General features: G+C 38.7%; 1 protein-coding gene across 2 annotated transcripts in view; it reads right to left on the reverse strand.

The window, feature by feature from the left end:
- The window catches only part of LOC136858071 (innexin inx3), a 116,690-nt gene that overhangs the window by 42,778 nt on the left and 50,286 nt on the right, over positions 1-23,626 (reverse strand). For both annotated transcript variants that reach the window (XM_067137324.2, XM_067137325.2), the window contains 2 exons: positions 12,730-12,950; positions 4,673-4,891 (listed from right to left, as the gene is read on the reverse strand). In XM_067137324.2, the coding sequence (XP_066993425.2) occupies positions 4,673-4,891; positions 12,730-12,950 (440 nt within the window). The remainder of the gene's footprint in view (positions 1-4,672; positions 4,892-12,729; positions 12,951-23,626) is intronic.

Raw genomic sequence — 23,626 nt, forward strand, 5'->3', positions numbered from 1 at the left:
GACCTAACTTACAAGATACGAAACAATCACATGTGTTAGTGATCTCACTTGTTATATTAATACAACCTTTGTAAATATTTCATAACTACAAGGCACAGATGTATAGTGTCGGTCGGATGGAGGAAGCAGTTCGCCTCTTTGCGTGACATCATCCGAGCTATAGTATGGCCCGGAGTGTACATCACGAATACAGTGTATCACCTAAACGGTAGCGAAATGGCCAATGAGCAGGTGGCTGAGTGGATAGCGCCTGAGTTTTGTAATAAGGGCATCGCAGGTTCAAGTCCGCTGCGTGCGCGGTTTTCTTTTCCTTCCCACCAACCGTTCTTATTTTTCATTCTACGTATATTCTAGGAAGAACATTTCCAATGGTTCAAAAGTTGGGTGCAAAAATGAAAAATGCCAGGTAGGAAGTTGAAAATATTTGTATTTTCTCTAGACTAACCTAACCACATGGCACTACAGCGCTTGAAGGACCTTGGCTTACCAAGTGACCGCTGCTCAGCCCTAAGGTCTGCAGATTACGAGGTGACGTGTGGTCAGCACGACGAATTCTCTCAGCCATTATTCTTGGCTTTATAGGCCGGGGCCGCTCACATAGCTCCTCAATTCTAATCATGTAGGCTGAGTGGACCTCGAACCAGCCCTCAGATCCAGGTAAAAATCCCTGACCTGGCCGAGAATCAAACTCTGGCCCTGATTTTTTCGTTTTTGTACCCAACTGCTGAACTGTTACTGATATTCTTATAAATAATATGGGCAGAATGAAACACAAGAAGGACAAAAAAGAACAAAAACCCATTAATGCAGCTTAACTTCAATCGGCGATCTCTCGATGCCTGGATTGCGGCACTATTCACTGAGCTACGCGCTTGTTCGTCACTTCATTAACGTTTAGTTGATATAAGGCACTTTAAATTTGTCAAAGCCGATTTTGTTGAGAGTGCATGGATATATAACCCAATGGTTTTGGCACATTCATATTCGAGGGGACACCTTTACGTACTACGGAATAAGCATGGAAAATAATCCCTGACCTATCAACCTCCAGACCTCTTATCAGTACACATGAACAAGTTAAGTAGGAAATAAGTGGTCTCAGCCTCCTACATAATTAACCATTACTATGTACTGGTAAATATAATTATTTGAATTCCCTAACCAACAAATTGTGGTTGTAACTACTCTAATCACATTAAATATGCATAAAACAAAATACTCGATCTTCGCACTATGTGGTCTCACTTTGTATTTACTTTCAGTTTTCCATATACAGTAACCAGAAATACTAACACTTTGATTTATGATGGGCACCAGCTGCAAATAAATGTAACAGTAGTAGAATGAGAATCTTGAATATCTCTACTATGTGGGGTAATAAGCTTACTTTGACAGCATAACATATAGGTTCCGGCAAAAGGATGTTGAAGTTTGGTTTCCCAACTAAAATTTGAGGTTATTTGATCTACCATTAAAAAACCCAATTAATTGTACTTGATACTAAACAAAATTGAAAAGGCGAGACTTGCTGCTATAATATGAATGACAATATAAAACTCTGAAATTACAACGGAAATAAACTCTAGGCATTAAATTTGAAATCCTCTTGACCGGAAATATAAAATCTGTACAAGAAATTTATCCCTCACTGTTTCACTTAACAGTACCCTGAACACTTTGAGTGTTATTATGACGTATTTCTTGGAATTGGTATCAGGTGTAGGTATCTCAAACCTATTTTGGTGATGTATCCTTTTAGTTTCACAAACGAGATATAGCATGGCTTGAAAATGTAATCACACTGCACAGTCAACTTTACAGTTAATTCACTGAACTGTTAGTCTGCATTACGAAGACTCAGTATTCGGCTGTCACCAAACTGACACAAGAACTCAACCGAACAGTTACACGGAAACACACTACGAATATATAATCAATCTGGTCACTGACGACTACGTAGCCATGTCACTACTTCTTCTCCATCTAACTGACTGGCCGGCTAAGGCATAACTATCCATATTACTGCTCACTACCATCTCAGTAGCTCCTTATGGCAAGGCTCTGTATTCAACTGACTTCCACTATAGGAGACGCCTCCTTTTATAGACACTAGATGTCACATGGTATTACACCCACGTCATGGTTAAAACAGTCTATCGCATCACTCAAACCCAGCTCCAATGTGTTACAGATTGTGTTGCAATAGCCTCAGGCAGCGTAAGAACTCCCTAAAATACCCCATGCTTCTAAATGCAAACAATGACGTATGGGTTTGCTGCTATGTCTTAAACGTTGTTTCACAAAATAAATACATATCCTATATAAAGCAGTAAATCTCGCCATGTACATTATCTTAATGCTAACACACACACACACACACACACACACACACACACACACACACACACACACACACACACACACACACACACACACACACACACACACACACACACACACACACACACACACACACACACATAATGAAATAAAATTAAACAAGCGATAAATGATCAATCAGTAGCGAAATCAGATGATAGGATTGAATCAAATAATAATAATAATAATAATAATAATAATAATAATAATAATAATAATAATAATAAATACAGAGGAATGTTTGTAACGGGATTTAAACCGTTACAAAGTGTTAATGAGCGCATGTAAGCCACTTAACGGTGTATTGAAACCCGCATTACTTCTTTTTTTCGCGAATTCGAAAAGCTACATTCAAACACTACGCAGTTATTCACACCATTCTGCTACTGTAATTTGCTGAAACATTAAACCAAAATGTACACGAAACGACAGAATCCAAAGCTCCACTTAGCACAGTAACTACATGGTTACAGTGAATCTGTAGTGACGTAAGGTGGTGGCGGGCGTATGCTTCCCCCGTTACTAGCACCAATGCTACGAGATAAAGCTCTGCCTGTCTATTTACTACGTATATGTCTGTGGCCAAGATGAAGTGAGTTGCACACTTTGCAAACTCTTTTCGCTACTTCGAGGCTGGCAGGAGCATGTATGTTGGCCGTAGTGGCAATCATGAGTGCTGCCATTTACTCAGATCCCAAGTTGCTGGTGCGGTCTCTCCCCTCTTCTCAACTATCGAAGCACGAATTCAGTTGTGAGGTTAGTATTCAGGGCTTATGTAGCACAATAGGCAGTCAGAGAAGAGAGGGTAGGGTAGGACATAATTTTCACAACACCAATCACTAGGCCATGGAATGTTCTGGATTCATCTGGTGCAGACTAGGTGCTATGGAATGACAAGGTGACATCACCTCTAAGGTTATGCTGAGAGTCTGGTGATTAGCTTGCTTGCGGACGTGCAGAATAGCAGTTCGTAACTTGTGGTACGGGATGCAAGGAAGTTCATGCAAAAGTTTGAAATTCCTGGTGGATGAACGGTGAGTAGATACCGTTATTCATTATGACTGAACGGACCAGTATATCTGGTATTTTTGAGAGACAAGTTGCTACAGGAACGTGTGCCCCTAGCAGTTCGCAGCGCTATGTGTTTCATGTATGATGGGGCTTTAGTGCACTTCAATTTGCATGTACGCTGGTTTTTCGATTACACCTTTCCAGGACGCTGGACCAGGCCTCAAGGTCCAGTGCATTGGCCTAACCGGTCTCCTGACTTTAATCGACATGTGAAGACACATGACAAGTGTGGTGTTCGCTACTCCATCTAACGACATTTATAACCTGGAACGGTATATCAGTAACGCCTGTTCAGCTCTTCGATAGGTCCCACATATCTTCAAGCGGTTTCGCCAGTCCATACTGAGCCAGTTCATGGCGGACGCTTTGAGCATATCCTGTGACGTCGCCAATGTACGTCCTGTAACTTCGTCGCATGTAACTCAGTAAGGACATATTGTAGGACGTATGTTCATAGGGACACTTTTTGCTTGTTTTGATTTCAGGAATCAGCCCCTAAGTATATTTCAAATGTTTAAATACATCCTGTGTATGAGGGTTGCTCATTTGAAACGCAGACTGGTGTTAAGAAATTTACACTGTGTGTATTGGACAATATACACAGTGCTATATCAAAATGACAGCATATTGATGATCGTTTGAGAGCTTCCACATATCCCCACTAATTCAGTGAAAGCTGAAAAAGTTTCTCAATACCTTCCGCAACGAAGAACGCTGGTTGCTGATTGAACCAGTCTTTCACAGCATCAAGGACCGCTTGAAGAGTGGTGAAACGCTTAATCTTCAGGACGTTCATCAGCATGCAAAAGACGTGACTCTTGCCAGGGGAGGTATCTCGGCTCAAAGGCGGGTAATCCGTAAACCCCTGTGAAAAGAGCGCCGACTGTCCATTGCTACGTTCGTATCGTGTTGACGTACTTTACCATGCAGCACAAACACACTTTGTGTGGGAGTTTGCCCGGTAAAAGCACTTTCTTTGCACAATAATTGAATCGTGTCACGTTGTATTCGTATGGATGGAAACATTAAACACGGAAGTTGCTTCAACTTTTTCCTCTACTTAGCAGACGCCTGTCTCAGACTGACCACGTTCTGAGCTGTTACTACAAATATCAACCCACTCGGTGTTGCCACCTCTTGCCTATCCCGTCATATATTTTCAGTGTTTCCAACTCTGTCTATACTGAATTGAGCAACCCATTTTTATAAACCCCATACTCACCACGTTTATGAAGTTGAGGAATTCGCACAGGTAGTACCATAGGGCGTAAAGATTGTTTCGATGTATCGTAAGTAGGAAGTACTGAACCAGCTTTCTCTGCTGTTCCTTGCGGTCTGGCATTGTCTCCGTGGTGGGTCCTCGAATACCGTCTGTCACATCCTTTACTTTCCTGTTTTCAATATTTTTCCAGATCCAGTGAGGTGTATAAAATGCAATTCCCTGGGAAACAAGAAAATAACATTTATCACTACATTAATTCATATCGAACTGTGCATCAGGATGGGAATACGTGCTTAGGAGAATAATACGTGATAACGCATACCTCACTGAATAAACTTAATAACTGAAAACATATAGAGTGATGTATTATTAATATGCTTACCAGACATTCTAACAGGTTATATTGTTTGATCTCGAATCTCACCTTTAATGAATTTATCCATAACTTACTTTATTGGTACTGCATTATCAAGGAGTGTACAAAAATTTTGTTCATAACTTCTGCGATCAATCAATCAATCAATCAATCAATCAATCAATCAATCAATCAATCAATCAATCAATCAATCAATCAATCAATCAATCAATCAATCAATCAATCAATCAATCAATCAATCAATCAATCAATCAATCAATCAATCAATCAATCAATCAATCAATCAATCAATCAATCAATCAATCAATCAATCAATCAATCAATCAATCAATCAATCAATCAATCAATCAATCAATCAATCAATCAATCAATCAATCAATCAATCAATCAATCAATCAATCAATCAATCAATCAATCAATCAATCAATCAATCAATCAATCAATCAATCAATCAATCAATCAATCAATCAATCAATCAATCAATCAATCAATCAATCAATCAATCAATCAATCAATCTTGATCTGCACTTAGGGCAGTTGCCCAGTTGGCAGATTCCCTATCTATTGTTTTCCTAGCCTTTTCCTAAATGATTTCAAAGAAATTGGAAATTAATTGAACATCTCCCTTGATGAGTTATTCCAATCCCTCACTCTCCTTCCTATAAATGAATATTTGCCCCAGTTTGTCCTCTTGAATTCCAACTTTATCTTCATATTGTGATCTTTCCTATTTTTATAAATGCCACTCAAACTTATTCGTCTACTAATGTCATTCCACGCAATCTTTCCGCTGACAGCTCGGAACATACCACTTAGTCGAGCAGCTCGTCTTCTTTCTCCCAATTCTTCCCAACCCAAACGTTGCAACATTTTTATAACGGAAATCACCCAGAACAAATCGAGCTGCTTTTCTTTGGATTTTTTCCAGTTCTTGAATCAGGTAATCCTGATGAGGGTCCCATACACTGGAACCATACTCTAGTTGGGGTCTTACCAGAGACTTATATGCTCTCTCCTTTACATCCTTAGTAGAACCCCTAAACACCCTCATAACCATGGGCAGAGAGCTGTACCCTTTATTTACAATCCCATTTATGTGATTACCCCAATGCAGATCTTTCCTTATATTAACACCTAGATACTTACAATGATCCCCAAAAGGAACTTTCACCCCATCAACGCAGTAATTAAAACTGAGAGAACTTTTCCTATTTGTGAAACTCACAACCTGACTTTTAACCCCGTTTATCAAAATATCATTGCCTGCGTCCATCTCACAACATTTTCGAGGTCACGTTGCAGTTGCTCACAATCTTGCAACTTATTTATTACTCTATAGAGAATAACATCATCCGCAAAAATCCTTACCTCTGATTACACTCCTTTATTCATATCATTTATATATATAAGAAAACATAAAGGTCCGATAATACTGCCTTGAGGAATTCCCCTTTATAAAGCTGCTTTATAAAGCTGTGCAAATCTACTGACTAGGTACAAGATATTTCTGTATTTTCGAAGCCTAATGTACTGTCATTTGCATATAAAATAGGTTTCAATATTTTATGTACCTCAGCATTTGCTTTGTAGGGACAGCGAGCCTGCCTATTTCCAGGAGACCGCTTGTTCGATTCCCGGCCAGGTCAGGGATCTTTACTTGGTTTGTAGTCCACTCAGTCTCCGTAAGAGTAATTGAGGAGCCATTTAACAGTGAAGTGGCGGCCCCGGTCTAGAAAGCCAAGAATAACGGCCAATAGGCTTCGTCACGCTAACCACATGCCACCTCGTAATCTGCAGGCTTTGTGCTAACCAGTGGTCGCTTAGCAGGCCAAGTTCCATCAAGGCTGCAGCACCATGGGATTTGGCTTTCTAAATGCATTTATATTATGTATTTTACCGTTTACAGTGTGTTTTACCACTTCATAAATTTAATAGATTGCAGTTTAGTGTAGAAATGCAGAACATTGACGAGTTTGCTCATGCCATCAATTTTCTTCACTGGTGTGTGACATTTATTGGCTTAAAGGAGAGAACATGTATCTGAAGGTAAGCTGAAGAATATACTACCCTGCAAGAAAGGGTAACACTAGTGCCGGTTCGTGACATTTAACTCTGGCAGGGCTGTGCCGCCATTTCTTTCCCCTCCCCAATCGGTCCATTTTTCAATGACCAGCACCACGATGCTTTAGATGAATAATAATAATAATAATAATAATAATAATAATAATAATAATAATAATAATAATAATAATAATAATAATAATAATAATACTTGTACCGGGAGGTACACCTCAACCCCGTGCATTTAAATGAAGCGCCTTCAAGAACGCTATCTATCACGTAAAATTTGAAACAACTAGTGCAAGAAGTTAAGCAAATGTAAAAGTTAAAGATTGCGTTGAGTAAGCTGCAAGGGTTTGGGAGCGCAGTCTCCTTGGTAGAATTGGTAGAACATATTATAGGCTCTTTCTTGTAAAGTAAACCTGCAACCGGGTGCCTTTGGAAGGCCGGAGCGTGTAATATTTTGGAGCAAAAGTGCTCTTGATAATTAATTTGAAATATCCTGTAAAAGAAAATTGGGAGATCTTTCTCCTTGAATGTGTTTGAGATGAAGCCTCAGTGCTCTTGTTAAATTGTCAAGTTAAAGAGCGACAAGCTCAGGTTCATAATGTATATTTTTTTGATATTACCTACTTTGTACCTGATCTAACTAATTAGTTCTGTAACCCTGTTTTCGCAAAGCGAACCGATTGTTAAAATATTTACTTCTGAAAAGAAATCAAAAGAAATATAACCTTCATTTTCAAAGTTTTAAATGCGTCTTCTGTCTGTCAAAGATAGACCCATTCAAGCCCACACCTTCTTTCACCTCCGCGTTCCACAAAATACCCCGGAACAAATGGTAGCAGAGCGTGGTTGAATGGGTCTAGATAAAGCCCCCTTTGACGACGAAACGTAGAATTTGCTCCGAACTCTAAGAATTTTCACGGTTGCTGGAAATTTTCTAAATTGTTAAATTTTTCTGTCAACATGTCTGGTCCTCGCGAAGTCCTCGTTCCCGGATACTTGCGCAAGGAGGAATTAATCTACGAGCTTCTAATTAGGAAGGTCCAATCTGGAGGCACGGTTGTGGCAGATGTTGCCAAACTTAAAGAGTCGTTAGAACTTTCTATTTGCATCCCAGTATTTGGGGAGAAAGAAATTGATGAGGCTCTATCCACTATCACAGATAATACCACCGAGCTAGCTTCTACAGTTAGAGTTTTTTTTGAAGTGAGTGATCCACCTGCGAACCAACTTAAAAGAGTTCAGGTTAGGCTATTTCATTTCTACAGCAGGGCTAGGGACTTATTGTCTCTAAAATTGAAGAAGGATCATACTAAGGAAGCGAGTAACCTATTGGAACACCTCTCCGATATGTCGAATAGAGTTAGTCAATTGTTGACCGGGGCCGCTACTCCTAAGGCCGACCAAGTTCCTATGGTACATTTATTTGCGGAAGAGGATCCTAGTAAATCTATTGAGAGTAGGAAATATGTTGCCACTCAACAAACATCTGCCCCATCGAAAACTGAGTCTCGTCATCCAAGAAAACTTCCACCTTTCGTTTTGACTAGTGCAGTGTTTGAGCCTTCTCAACCTCCTATACCGTCACCTTTTATGTCACCCCGTTTCGGTAGTTTGCCTCACCCATTGGCTGTATTGCTTAAAGCAATTTCAAAGTTTTCAGTAAATTCAAGTAATGAAGTCATTTCCTTCTTAAGCTTTTTAGTCGAATTTTTTAGATCATGCTTTAGTGTTTGCTCTCTCTCACTCCCAAATACTTCAAATTATTTACCGTTATTCTGTAGGCGTCCTCTCGGACAAAGTAGTTAAAGTAAGAGCTGATCAATCATAGATAGAGGACTTCCACGCCCACCTCCTGGCAAACTTTATCCCGCCTAGTGCAATGTCATCGTTAATCCAGAAGTACTACTTTAGAGTGCAAAGGTTGGATGAGAAGTTGGCAGACTTCATTCAGGATATTAAGTTTTACACCAGAGTATTCGCTGTTCATTTCCCTAAAGACCAAATTGTGCAGACGACTGTTGAAGGTATCTCTCCGCCCTGTAGGTCGTATATATGTTTTGCATCTCGACCTCAAACCTTCCCTGAATTAGAGGCAATAGCTGTGTCAGCCGAAGGAGTAAGGTACGGCGATACGTTACGGGTCACCAAGGAGCCCCGTCCGCCTTCTAACAGTTCTCGGCCACCACCTCGCCGAACTTTTCTCACTCGCAAGTGTTATGCATGTGGATCAACCGAACATCTTCGAAACAAATGCCCCTTGATAACATCTAGTGGGACTAGGAACGGAGCAGGTCCATCTCAAGGTTGCTATAAATGCGGCTCATTTGCTCATATTGCCAAGAATTGCACTAATCTTAACAGCACACCATCTTGCTCAACTTCTGGTGATACCTCCGCTAACCCTGATAATAGGAAATGACTAGTATCATCGGCTGAGTCAGTATGTTCACCTTTCCGAGGCTCAGCTCCCGTTAAACCAAGTAAAAATTCGGTTAAGGGTGAAATTTCTTCTAATTTGTCATTTGAAAGCCCTAAAGAATGCCTCAGAATTGCGGCAGAGACCCCAGGAATCGTGTCATTTCTGAAAATTGAAGTAAATAACGTACCAGTCACGGCTTTATTAGACTCAGGAAGTGTGAGTTCCATTATTTCTGAGGAGTGGCATTCTAAATTAAAAACTTCTTGTAAATATCCGGATTATTGTAGCTCCTCTATGAAATGTGTTTCGGCAAACTCATTTCCATGAGAAATTTTAGGTTTCATTTTTGCTAAATTTCGAATTTCAAAGTTTAGTTGGATGATTAAGTTGTTAGTTGCTAAACAATTGTTTTGCCCTGTAATATTGGGGGCCGATTTCATGTCCAATACTGGTTTTGTGCTCGACATTCAGAGCAAGTCGTGCACCTTCAAGTTTGCTAGTAACTGTAATATTCCCCTTTGAAATGTAATTCTGTGTCATGTTCATCTGCTTCGCCTACCCAGAGTGAGATGTCGTTAGATCTTAAGCATCTACCTGAGGAGCAGGCTGAAAGTATTAGAATGTTGTGTCAGTCCTTTCCTGGTATATTTTCAGGTACCCTTGGCATTACTGACCTTATTTAATGTAAGATTGAGCTAACAGGTTCTATTCCAGTTAGGTTTCCGCCTTATAGGCTGTCTCCACCTAAAATGAGGGCCCTTAAGGAAATCATAGATCAGATATTAAAGGATGGTATCATTCGACCCTCCAAGTCGGCGTATTCATTGCCCATTTTTATTGTGCCGAAACCCCAAGGTGGCTTCAGGCCAGTTATTGATTACAGTGCTTTGAACCGTAAGGTGGTGTTACAATATGTGCCCCTTCCTGATCTTCACTCTTGTTTTTCATGGTTTCGAAAGGCCAAGTTCTTTACCTTCCTTGATATTAATCAGGCATATAACCAGATACCTCTAGCAGAAGAATCGAAACATCTAACGGCTTTTGCCAAGGATTGGAACTTGAATGAATACAACTGCGTGCCTTTCGTGCTCCCCACGGGTGCAGCTGTTCTTACTAGACTGCTAGGTAGGGTCTCTTCTGATACCACATTGGAATATCTGTATCATTACCTCGATGATGTCGTCGTGTTTTCAGAGACCTTCGAAAACCACTTAGATCATCTGAAGGAAGTCTTCTATCGCCTTGATTTTAGCAGTGCATTTGATACAGTCAACTTACAACTCCTTTCAAAATTGCGCTCCCTTGGCGTCGACCAGAATTCACTCAATTTCTTTATATCCTACCTCACAAATCGTCATCAGTGTGTCTCAGTAAACGATGTTACGTCGAAATGGGCTATCAGATTACCTGGCGTGCCTCAAGGATCTGTGCTGGGACCTTTATTATTCAGCCTGCATATCAATAATATTTCATCCCCAATTGTCCACTGTAAAGGCCATCTGTATGCTGATGACCTACAGGTATATTACCATACCAGTGTAGATAGTATATGCGAAGCGATCTAGCATATGAATACAGACCTACAACGACTCACAACGTATGCCAGGAACAATGCCTTAGTCATCAACCCACGAAAGACCCAAAGCATAATAATTGGACACAAAAAATTACTATGTGCTCTAAATAGTAATCACAATCCTCCTCCAATTACCATTGAAGATACCGAAGTGCCATACTCCAAGATTGTTACAAACCTTGGGGTCACCTTAAATGAGACTCTGACCTGGAATGAGCATATAACTAATGTGTGCAGAAAAGTGCATGCATCTATTTATCCTTTGAAGCGTCATAAAAATGTTCTCCCACTGCACCTTAAATTTAAACTCATACAAACACTTCTATTTCCAATCTTTGACTACTGTGACAGTTTATTGACTGACCTAACCTGTGAACAAGCAACAAAGCTACAACGTGTACAGAACTCTTGCATTCGATATGTCTTCCAGCTCCGACATGATGCACATATAACACCATACTACAAAAAGTTGGAACGGCTACGTTTAAATGACCGTAGAAAAACGCACCAAATGACCCTCGTCTATCAGTTGCTTTCTTCAAACAGCCCCATCTATCTATCGTCCAATTTTAGGCCTCTTTCTTCGTTCCACGAAATTAACACTCGTTCCGGATCACTACTTGAAATAACACCGCATCGAACAATTACCTACAGCCATTCATTCCTGGTCTCTGCTTCGAGGTTATGGAATACGATCCCAGAAGATATTAAAAAGTCTAGCTCCTCTAGGACATTTAAAACAGCCTACCGTAAATTCCTTCAGAGTACATACAGTTGACTCGAATGAATGTAAGAGTGAATGACGAGTGAATGAAACCAAAAATTACGTACTAGTTTTAAGTTCTTAGGCTATCCTATTTACGTTCTTACTACTCTCATTTAAGGCTATAGACTGTTCGTAGAAATAGACTACATAGTAACATCGATTTTAGTACACTCAGACTGTAACATACTAATATTCAGTTAACTTATTTTAGCCTTATATTTGAATAAGTTTTCCTTTAAGGTAGTTGTAGATATATTCTTTAGGTTATAAGTTGATATATATTTTTTGTTATTATCCACTCTCTATTTATCCTATAATTTTCATCAGTAGTTATTTATTTAGCGTAACCTTAATTAATTGTATTATTGTAATTCCTTATCTGACTTACATATCTCAATAACAGTAATTGATTACAATGATATTTTAGATTAATACTGTAAAAATAAAAAATTGTATGTGGTTCAGTGTAAGAGAGGGCCAAGAGCCCTAACTTCGCCACTTAATAAATAAATAAATAAATAAATAAATAAATAAATAAATAAATAAATAAATAAATAAATAAATAAATAAATAAATAAACCTCCTTTCTCTCAATGGGTCACATATGCAAATACATGTTTACAAATCCTTGTTCTTTAGCAGCCAGTTTTAGTTCCATTTGTCGACAGTTTCGCTTCTATTTTTTAACCTATGCTTTGCATCTTGTTCCTCCATCACATTAACTTTTCGTCTCTGCACAGATGTATCCCTCACCTCTAGAGAATAGCAAATATTATTAAGACAGAACAGAAATAAAATCTTAAGCTCTGAAGTTTATGATTAAGATGGCCTAATGAAATCTGTAGCTCACCTGCAAGAAGAGCACGAAGGGGACCCACTGGTAGTAGTAAACGAAACGTTTTTTATGCTCATCTTCTACGTCAGGTCCTACTCCTGGATGTGCGTAGTGCTTCCCCTGCAGCAGCTTTCGGTCCATTAGATGAGGGTATGTGTACGTTGAAGTGATCCAGCAGTACACGTTTATGAAATTCTTATTTTCCTTCTCGTCGTACAGGCACTCGATAGGGGGACCTAGAACAAAACCACTCTAACAGTTCAACATAAAATGTAACCATATAATAAGGGTATTTGGGGTCTGTAGAAAGGATGTAAAGGTGAGGGCGTATAAGTTACTGGTAAGTCTTCAGAGTACGGTTCCAGTATTTGGGACCCTAACCAGAATTACTTGATTCGAGAACTGGAAAAGATCCAAAGGAGGGCAAGTTGCAAACTTTGGTCTAGGAAGACTTGGGAGTAAGGAGACGACTTGCTCATCTAAGCGGTATTTCAGTGGATAGATGGAGTGGAATGACATTTGTCGGTGAATTACTCGTAGATTGAGTGGAGTTTAGAGAGCAGGAAAGGTCATAACATGAAGATAAAGTTGGAATTCAAGAGGACAAACTGGTGCAATTATTCGTTTATACGGAGAGGAATCAGGGATTGGAATAATTTACCAAGATAAATGTTCGATTCATTTTCTACCTTTTTGAAATAATTTAAGAAAAGACTAGATAGAGAACTGAAGGGAAATCTGCAACCTGGGCAACAGTCCTAAATGCAGATCAGTAGTGACTGATGATGTTTGATTGGTATCTGCCACCATGGTCTAGAGATAAGTACTGTAGATTCATACATGGTTGGCATGAGTTCGATTGCTAGCTAGTGGCGGGGGTAAATGCGCATTTGGTTCTCCCGGACTGAAATGAGTTCTATTCGATATAAGAAAGTCGAGAAGTACATTAACAAGACGCCTGTTTCTGGACTTTTGAACTATTAACCGCCGTCTTGCTTTCTATTATGAGTAGACCTGGGATTTTAGGCTCTAAAAAAATTAGTTTTAGGCGCCTAAAATAGACTTTTAAAACAAGTAAATAGGCTTTTAAAAGAGGAAATAGGCACTTAAAATATGTTTTAAAAATGTGTGGATAAGCAGGAAATAGACTTTAAAATATTACAATATAAACTGTAATGTGATACTTTTTTACTTTAACAAACGTGGTATCCCTATTCTTAACCAAAATAACTGCAAAATTAAGACAGAATAAAAAAGACATTTATCAAAAACAATATAAAAATGTCATTGTCAAAGATATAGATTATATGATATATCATTATCAGTACTGATCTAAAACCTTAATACTAAAATCACTGTACACAATTACAGAACTGTAGGTATCCGATAACAGTGTAAACACGAATGGAGTAAGTGTTTATTATTTGTGAGGAACATTTCTACAGTATTTTCATTCGTAGTTTGTTTTACAGTACATAACAATAATCTTCTGCAAATTTTCCACAGTCAGGCTGTGTCTTTTGTCTGTTAAAATCATTCTGAAAGCAAAAAAAGAGCGCTCCACACTCACAGATGTTAGAGGGGCATAGGAAAATTTACCTACATTTTTCAATTCAATTTCACTTGGTAAGTCTACCTTTTCGCCATCCATTACCTGATGTACCCTTTTCAGCACTGAATAACCTGGGTTCTTCTGCAGTACACTAGACCACTTGTCTCTTCTTTTATCCCATACCTTGCCCCTAACACTTTGTATGTTGTTCTCAGCTTCCTTAATTACAGAAAATTGCTGTTTGAGACTGTTTCCTTTTCTCTCCATTTTTGTAATGGTGGAAGAAATGAACAATTTGCCTGAATATACGCAATGTCTCTCTGAACACTGGAACAATCATTTAACAGCTCTTTGACAGACGACACACATGCAGAGTTGTCCGTTAAAGGCAAATTGTCTATTACAGTCATTATTTCCTCAAGATTTTTTGCATAATACAGGGCATCTTCCATCCAGGAACCCCAACGGGTGATGATTGGCTGTGGTGGAAGGGGAATAGAGGGGAGTTTCTCTCGAAAGATTGCTATTCTTGATGGAGCCTTACAGAACACTTTCTTCATTGTTGAAATGAGAGTATTTACTGCAGGAAACTCGGCCCTAACTGTTTCTGCGAGTCTATGCAAGGCATGGGTCATGCAAGTAACATGAATTAAAGAAGGATATAAAGTTTTGAGGAGGGGTGCCGTGACAATCATGTAAGAAGCAGCATCGGAGACAAGGAGAAGGACTTTAGAATCATCAACACTCCCAGGATACAACAATTGCAACCCCGTGTTGATGAAGTATGCAATGCTTTGACTATTGACTTTCTCAAGCTGTTTAGAGCAGAGAAGGTGAGCGGTAGATGCCTGATTGGATTCCACTTTTCCTACTATAAGGTTAGTAATGTACCTGCCAACAGAGTCGGTAGTTTCGTCCACACACAACCATATTCAAGACTACCCAATATCCTCTCTGAGTGACAAAATGACCTCATTGTAACAAATATCTAAGTAGTTTTTCTTTAATGTAGATGCTGATGGGATGTGCTGCTTGGTGTATTTCTGTAAAAAATCCCTGAAAACCGGATTTTGCACAGCATTACAGGGGATATTTGCTGCTACTAGGGCTCTACACATATCAGCATAGAAACCATTATGGGTTGTAGGAGATATAGTTTGTATGAGCAGAGTCTCTCTAATGTTACTTTTCATGGCTGCTTTCACCTTGTGACTGGCAGTATCTGCATGCTGCTGAAGGTGGCATTTTTTTCTCATGTGAAATCTAAAACACAATAAAGTGATGTCAGTTAGAGACTAAGATGAGGAATAGAAAATGTGAGCTATTGAATAAAATTTGTAATTTTGTATTACTTAAATTAAGCCATTATTACTCTAAAGTTAATTAAGAACAAGAACACTACAGTCTCCGAAGGGCCTCGGCTTTCAATAACGGTTGCTGCCCAGCTCATAGCCTGCAGATATTGGGTGGCATGTGGTCATCACGATACATCCCTCAGCCGTATTGCCTTGCCTCCTTGACCCCTGCCCACTGTAGCTTCTCAATTGTCCTCACGATGCTGCGTCAACACCGTTCAAGACTTCATAGATTTCTAAATTACTGCCGGTACTGGAAATCAAACCAAGGTCGCCTGGACTAGGTCTCTACAATTAATTAGAGGAGCCAATATCAAAACCTTAGTTTTAGATTAATATGAAATTTAAGATATATGCAATACCTGTTTATTACAGTACTGGCAAAAAATAACCTTGCCATCAAAAGTCATCCCTGGACATTGTACAAGCCATTGTTGTATAAGCGCACTCTTAGATGATTTCGTTTTTGGCATGATGAACTATATTCACTTAAACAGATGTTCTTTCACTGGCGACTTGACACAGTATGTCCCTTCTTACTACCTGCTCCTTGTTCTTCCTAGATAATCCTCCCCCTCACCCCGTCACTCGACACAGTACGTCCTTTACTACCTGGCGTTGTTCTTCTGCTTTTCTGCTCGTTCCAGGGATGTCCATTGTGTGATTGTAAAAATTACAGAAGTTGAATTTTATTTTAATATAGAAAATAGGCATTTTTAGGCACTAAAATAGTAAAATAGGCTCTAAAAGTCCAAATAGGCATTTTAGGGCACTATAAAACTTTATCAATGTAAGGGATTAATCATGAAACGTCAACATATTTTTAAAAAATCATGTTATTTCGTAAGGAACGAAATAGGCATTTGCCTTAAAATCCCAGGTCTACCATACCTCAGTCACTTTCATATTGTCAAAGCCAAGGATAAGACAGATACAGATCTATGAAAGTAACAAAATTGCTCTAGCCTATACCAGAAGACATAGTGCACTGTAAACACTAGGTCCTGCCAGCAAAGGCGGAATCGAAATATAGCTATACCAAATTAATTACATCTTTCAAATGTAATCAATTGACGAACAAAGGGAAATATTCAAGGTGTTGTTCAACATACTCTTAACCCGTTATAGGCCATAACATGAATTTTCCTTCGATTCGAAGATAATTGAGAACTACGTTATCGGACAGTGCTTCTGAAGTTGTACTCCGAAAATCATTTGAAAACGAGATGTCCACTTCTGGAGAAGCACATGGTTCAGTGAAGCCGAGGTACAAGAATCTTATTTCGGATGAGTTCTCTAACTTGCCGAGACGACGCGATGCTGACATATTTGACACTTTCAACCAAGGCCGACTCCAATGCTTAGACTTTCATGCTACTCTCAATTGTCCAAACATGGCGATTCGAGTAGCCGAGCATGTTCGAAACGTGGGTTCCTTATTTTCGTATGCAGTCGGTGTAATTTAATGAAAGTTGACGACATATGTTCGTTTCCTTGTAGAATATACGTAGGCGAGTGTATTTATATGAGTCAGCTGCAGTCGCTTAAGTGCGGCTAGTATCCGGTATTCGGGAGATAGTGGGTTCAAACCCCACTGTCGGCGGCCCTGAAAATCGTTTTCCGTGGTTTCCTATTTTCACACCAGGCAAATGCTGGGGCTGTACCTTCATTAAGGCCACGGCCGCTTCCTTCCCATTCCTAGCCCTTTCCTGTCCCATCGTCGCCATAAGACCTATCTGTGTCGGTGAGACGTAAAAACAACAACAACAACAACGAAAACTAACTACCTGGAATTGAAGACTTGACACGGAAAAGGATGTAAGTGTCAAAAAGTAATATTTTCAGGAGAAAGGAGGAACGTAGTTGGGATCTCAAAAATACTCTATTTGTGTATTTTTCACGCACAATCAGTGTTGTTTGGTGTTTAGAACAGGTATTACTAATAATATTATCAATAATTTACATTAAACATAATATGGATAATTATTATCCTGAACAATTGAGTGTCTGAGTAAAAGAAGGGGCTAACCCATAAACATTCAGAAATTCGTTTTATCCTGTTTTTGCATAGTGCTGGTATCTCGTAGCAATCCTGTGCACTACTTGTGGTTGTGGGATAGTTCCTTGTCTGTCCAAATAGACACAGAAATCTGAGGGTCTTGGGAATCAGTTGTATACTTAGTAAGAGAACGAACTAACCGTTGCCTACGTGATATAGAAGGCCTGGAAATGCTGGCCAGCTGATGGGGTCGCGGAGAGTTTCAAAATACGCCGCTAGATGCCATCTTTATGGGCTGACCTATACAATGCTCTTAAATGGGAAAGAACACAAGTATGTTGATATTCACCTGATAAACTAAAAATGCTATAAGGAAGGGTATATTTACAAAAAATAAACTGGTTTAAATCACGTAATACTTATTCCGTACCTGTCACTCTACAATATTTTGAAGAATCGTTTCAATTTTGAAGGTGTTTTCTCCATTAGTGTAGCCAAGGTATTTTTAATGTATTCTTGTGTGGAAGTTTTAAGCGACCGTCTAATTACTCGTAAATTCCTACGCTGTAAAAGAGTTTTTCAAAGCAGTCTCACCAAATTTGATGTTTTTCATTTCCGTACGGGTCTTGCTTGCTTGTTGTTTAAAGGGGCCTAACATCGAAGGTCATCGGCCCGCGTACGGGTCTAGCTGATCTACTTTCTTCTGTAATTTTGTTGTTTTCACTTTCTTCTCAGATTTTAATTCTCTCGGTTCTGTCAAAGCTTATTAATTACTTTCTTATATTTATCAATCGACCTCCTCAGCAAGATATAACTGGGAGCAACCACAGGAAAAGGTCTTTGAAACATTGAAACTCGCTCTTGCAAATGCTCCAGTCCTTGCCATCTCGGACTTTAACAAATCTTTCATTGTGCAAAATGATACGTCCTGCTCCGCTATAACGGCGTCCTTCTTCAGGAAAATGAACTTGGAAGGAGACCCATTGCATATGCTTCTAGAGCACTAATTTCACCTGAATCTAAGTATTCAGTACATGAACTGGAATGTTTAGCTGTGATCTTTTCATTGTAAAAATTTCGCTCATACATGGAGCATTCTCATTTTCTTTTGGAGACCGACAATCCGGCGTGGTTTTGGGTACCCAATAGACCCCGTCGTTCTGATCGTCTGGTAAGATGGGCTATTCGAATTGGATATTTCAATTTTGATGTTTGACACGTCCGTGGCACAGGTAATGTGATTGCGGATGGCGTAAGTCGTATGTATGGTGAAGTTTCGGACAATACCAACGAAATTCAAACCTCTAAATTCCTTGATTCATGGGTGTGTTAATGCCTTATATGACTGATTTTCCCGTGTTGTACCAAGACATTACTAAGCTTCAATATGCTGATTCTGAGCTGAAACCCATCATTGACAGTATTAACGCTGGTAAACATGTTAAATCGTATTTTCTTAAGAATAACTTTCTGTGTTGCAAGTCGCGAAATTACCGTAAGATGAAAATAGTTTGCCCTCATTTTCTTATTCCTGATGTTTTCAAATACTATAAAGATAATCCGTTGGGAGGATATTTGGGTGTGTTTAAAATCAGACAAAAGATCAGCCATTATTTGGAAAAATATGGATACTGAGATTAGAGAATTGGTAAACACTCGTAAGCAGTGTGCCATTAGTAAACCTGCTGTCAACACTCTTATCGACATGTTAGCTTCTTCTCATGCAACTCGGCCCATGGAGAGGCTTTTTAAAGACCATGTAGGCCCATTACCTAGAACAGCCCGTGGGCACCGGTTTATGCTTGTCTGCGTTGACGATTGTACCTTTTCTTCCTGGATCTTTCCGACTCATTCTACTAACGCTCTCACTACTATTGGTTGTTTGAACTCCATCTTTTCATCTTTTCGACATCCCAAGTTCATTGATTTGACAATGCTAAATCTTTTACTCATCATCGAATCGCATATGCAAAATCCCATAGCTCCCATGTTTAATTTCACACCCAATTATCCTCTGACTAACCTAATGAATATCGACCAGCTACTCCCTTATAGCAAGAATCCCGATGAAATTCAGGAAATATGGCGTAAGGCTAAACAGAGATTAATTGTTTCTTACCAAAGAGTTTAAAGATACAATAAAGGTCGACGAACTACTAAACTAGCTGTCGTTGATGAAGTTTTTGCGAGAACTTACCCACATAGCAAGGCCGTAAATAAATTTGCTTTTAAATTAGCCCCTCGTTTCAGTGGTCCTTGCACTCTGTTAGTTAGTGAACCTAATACCAAGCGTATTAGGCGAGTTCACCTTAGCCAAATCAAATCTACTTGAAATTGCGTAGATATAATGTTTAAGATTATAGGTTGAAGCTCCATTTAACTGAATTTTACTTAAAGTCATATAATCTTGAATGACTTGATGCTTGTTATTAGTATTACAAGAATTTATTGATGTACTATTCATTCAAGTTGTATGTGAAGCCTATGTTAACGGTAATACTACCTTAATTAATAATGATGTGGATCTACAAGGTAGTAGGTAACCTTGTGTGATACGATCGCACTAATTGCCGATTAGCAATTTTATATTCAGGTAGCAGTCAGTTAAAAGAAATCCAAACTGGAATTAAGAAGGCTAATTGACATTGTTATTCAAGGGTTAAGTCCAACGAACAATTAGGGATACTTCCTATAACTCCCTAATCAGTTTAATGGCACTGTACGCTCCTCCGGCCCTTCACTGTTGCCTTCTGGTTATGTTGAAGCTATATGGACGTCCTATTAACATCATCTCTACTGAAAAAGCAATCGAAGATCTGGTGGTGCGATTGTTTGAACTCGTCGTGAACTCCGGTGGTATATTGAAAGGATTAACAACAACATTGGTCTTGTGATGATCGCAGTGGCCATATCTTCATCGCGAAACTGTCTACTACCATATTGACATACCATTTTGAAAATGGTAATGACTTAAGTAAGACGCATGGTTCAGTATTATTTTCCTGATTGGTGACTGTTCTCGACTTATTATTGTGCAATCTTGTGAACATTTCTGCTTGAAATGTTATCCTTTGCATCCCTTGATTGAAATAATTTGGATTATTATGGTGCAATATTTGGAACATTAACTAGAAAACTTAAACTACTCATCTCTATATTGAGATATACTATGTCAGTTCCCTAGTCTCACCCTAATTCGAGTTTAGCGGGAGTAGAATGTAACGTTAATAAGGAATTTAAAATCTTTAGGAAATATTTGGAAATTTGTATCACATAATTGCTTTAAAAAGAAATGTAGTTGATGTTCATAGCAACGCTGCGTGTTGTCGTAACTATTTAATAAAGCCTCATCCAGCTGGTGGCACTCCTGGCGGCCAATATCCATAACTGCGACAATGTGGCATGTATTTGTTACAGACAAGTGACGGATGATCTTTTTAGTCTTAGCTATCATGGAGTCAGCGTTTGATGGAATTTGGTGTTCCTTCCAAAAAAGAATGTCAAAAGAAGGAAATTATGATCCTGGATAAGGATCGGAATTGGTTTCAGGTTTGAGAAACACTTTTCATCGGCACTAGCCACCGAAATTTCATTTCACAAATTTATTTTATTTAGAGCAAATTGTTTTTTCTTACGCGCATGTTGTAGTGTAATTTCATGGTGCATTTTCACTTAATTAAGTATGTATTAATTCCGGAACCTTAACTTCATACTCTAAAATCCTCATTGGCAGTATTTTAATCAAAATTTCATGTTTGGTTGATTCGGCAGGTAAATGATACCTGCAGTTCATAACTTATGCAATTTGAAATCCTTAATAACTACTAAAACTTCAACCTTTCACCTGTTAACATTATTCCAAGTAAAATTTGGAAGATATAGTATTATTCTGTTTCTTGGTCAAAGTCCCTCGAGGTCTATTATCCTTTTGCTAATGTAAACGAAACCTCAAAATTATTAACTGCCTTAAGCCTAGTTTTATGTACGCTATTTTTGCCTTGCCTATTGCTCTGTTTTGTTGCTGGGTTATGACATTTATTTAATGATGATTTGTTTTTGCTCCTCTTTCTTGTTTTATAAAGAATGACAGACTTCAGATGTTACTGATTGGAAGTATGGTTAACTGATGATTATAAGATTAATTCCTCAAGCTTGTAATTTCATGGCGGAATACTAAATAGTCACCCATTTATTCTAGTTCATTCCTTATTTATTACAATCAGATTGATTGAATTTTTAAGGCTGTGGCTTAATATTTGCCTGATCTTAAATTCTGATCAAATAAATCTGTGATAATGTTGGGGTTCCGGATGATATGTTCTGACCCAGTTGGGAGTAATAAGAGATATTCTAAATGGTTTCATTGGTTACCTGTAATTAGACTTTCTTTGAGGTACCTCAAGGTAAGTTATTATTTTAACCGGCAGCTAATTTCAACATACAGGTTATGTCAGTTTAAGGTTATTATTCTAAATATCAGCTTTTAAAATACTTTATCTTCATTTTAGTTTATATTGGTAATCTGTAATTATGAACAGATTTATTAAACTCATTTAATTTTAATTGTGTGGCTCATTTCATAACACACTAGCAGGAGAGCTGAAACATGTATTTGATATTAGTTCCTGGTCTTTGATTTTAAATATTATTGGGGTGGGTTGCACCGTTTCCACATATAATTATTGTCATTGGTAAGTATTATTTGTTTTGTGACAGACTTGTTAGCTGAAAAAACTGAAGGAGGAAAATCATCAGTTACTGTAAGAAGTATAGAAGGCGAAAAGGGGAAACACTTACAGTCCAGACACGGAGATGGTCGCAGAAATAAAAGATAAGCCTATGTTGAATTAAAAGGGTAGAAATCTTCATCTTTCGGAACATTTCTCATTTGACTAGGAGAGTGTTGTACCCGTCTGATCGAGTCTGATTGAAATACAATATTGGCTTCAATAAACATTAAATATTAAACGTGATTTTTGCTAATACATAAAATTTCAGTTCCAGCGCTGCGGAATATCTTCAAAGACCTCCGGAGAAGCGTGCTAAGCCACTCGAGTCGCCAAATGTCACGGATTGTTTTGATCATAAAGGTATTATCTTTGAAAATAAAGCTTGCCATATCCGGTGCACATGTTCGAGAAAGTCTGGGAGCAACGAACAAACGTGAGAACATTCCACAGAACAGTAGAAAAAGAAACAGAAGTTAGAAAGAGAAAGAAGATCCAAAAAATATACCCAACTCCCCTTACTTTGCATTGGAATCATTCAAGCAGGGAAAGGTCGAACACCTCTCAGCCAATGGAAGTTCGCCATTTTTACAATTTTAAAACTAGCGTGCAGAAATATTCAGTGGATGTGTAAAGTGTGACAAAAGTTTAAGAAGATTATGTGTGAGCATAACACTAGGTTAAAATCTGAAAATTTAGGAACAAGTGACAATATTAATGTGTAACAGGAAATTAATGATGAGATTGTGCGTCGTAGTAGCGCATACGTTAGAGGCTATCGCTATATTTTGACTACGTCAACGAGTCCGTGAAGAAAAATATCACTACTCCAGCCATCAAAGTTATTAAGTTAGACGATCGATTTCTGAGTCAAGACATCTGAATCGAAACGCAGTGATTTCATGAGTTACGCAAGACAGAAAGTGAAGTGATACGACTGTTGGTATGGAAAAGTGATGCGCTGAGTAGATAAAATCCACAAACATTGTAGTAATATCCTTCCTCTAGGACTCGAAGGGAAGGGAGAGAAGACTACCAGCTCCTGTCAAATCAGTCGTACTTCGAGCTGTCAATCGGTTAAGACGTGAATTGTGACCGCTCTACACCACGTGAATAAGTTGTATTGTATTGAGGAAATATTCATGGGCTATAGCCACAGGGCGACGTCCAATAGTTTTATCTTTGATGCAGCGCTGCCGATTTTACACCAATTGCATTAAGAATAAAAGGGAAGATTTCGAGTAACAGTGTTATGATAAAACGGAGATTTTATAAGAGG

This window comes from Anabrus simplex, chromosome 1 (assembly GCF_040414725.1).
Source record: "Anabrus simplex isolate iqAnaSimp1 chromosome 1, ASM4041472v1, whole genome shotgun sequence".
NCBI classification, from domain to species: domain Eukaryota; kingdom Metazoa; phylum Arthropoda; class Insecta; order Orthoptera; family Tettigoniidae; genus Anabrus; species Anabrus simplex.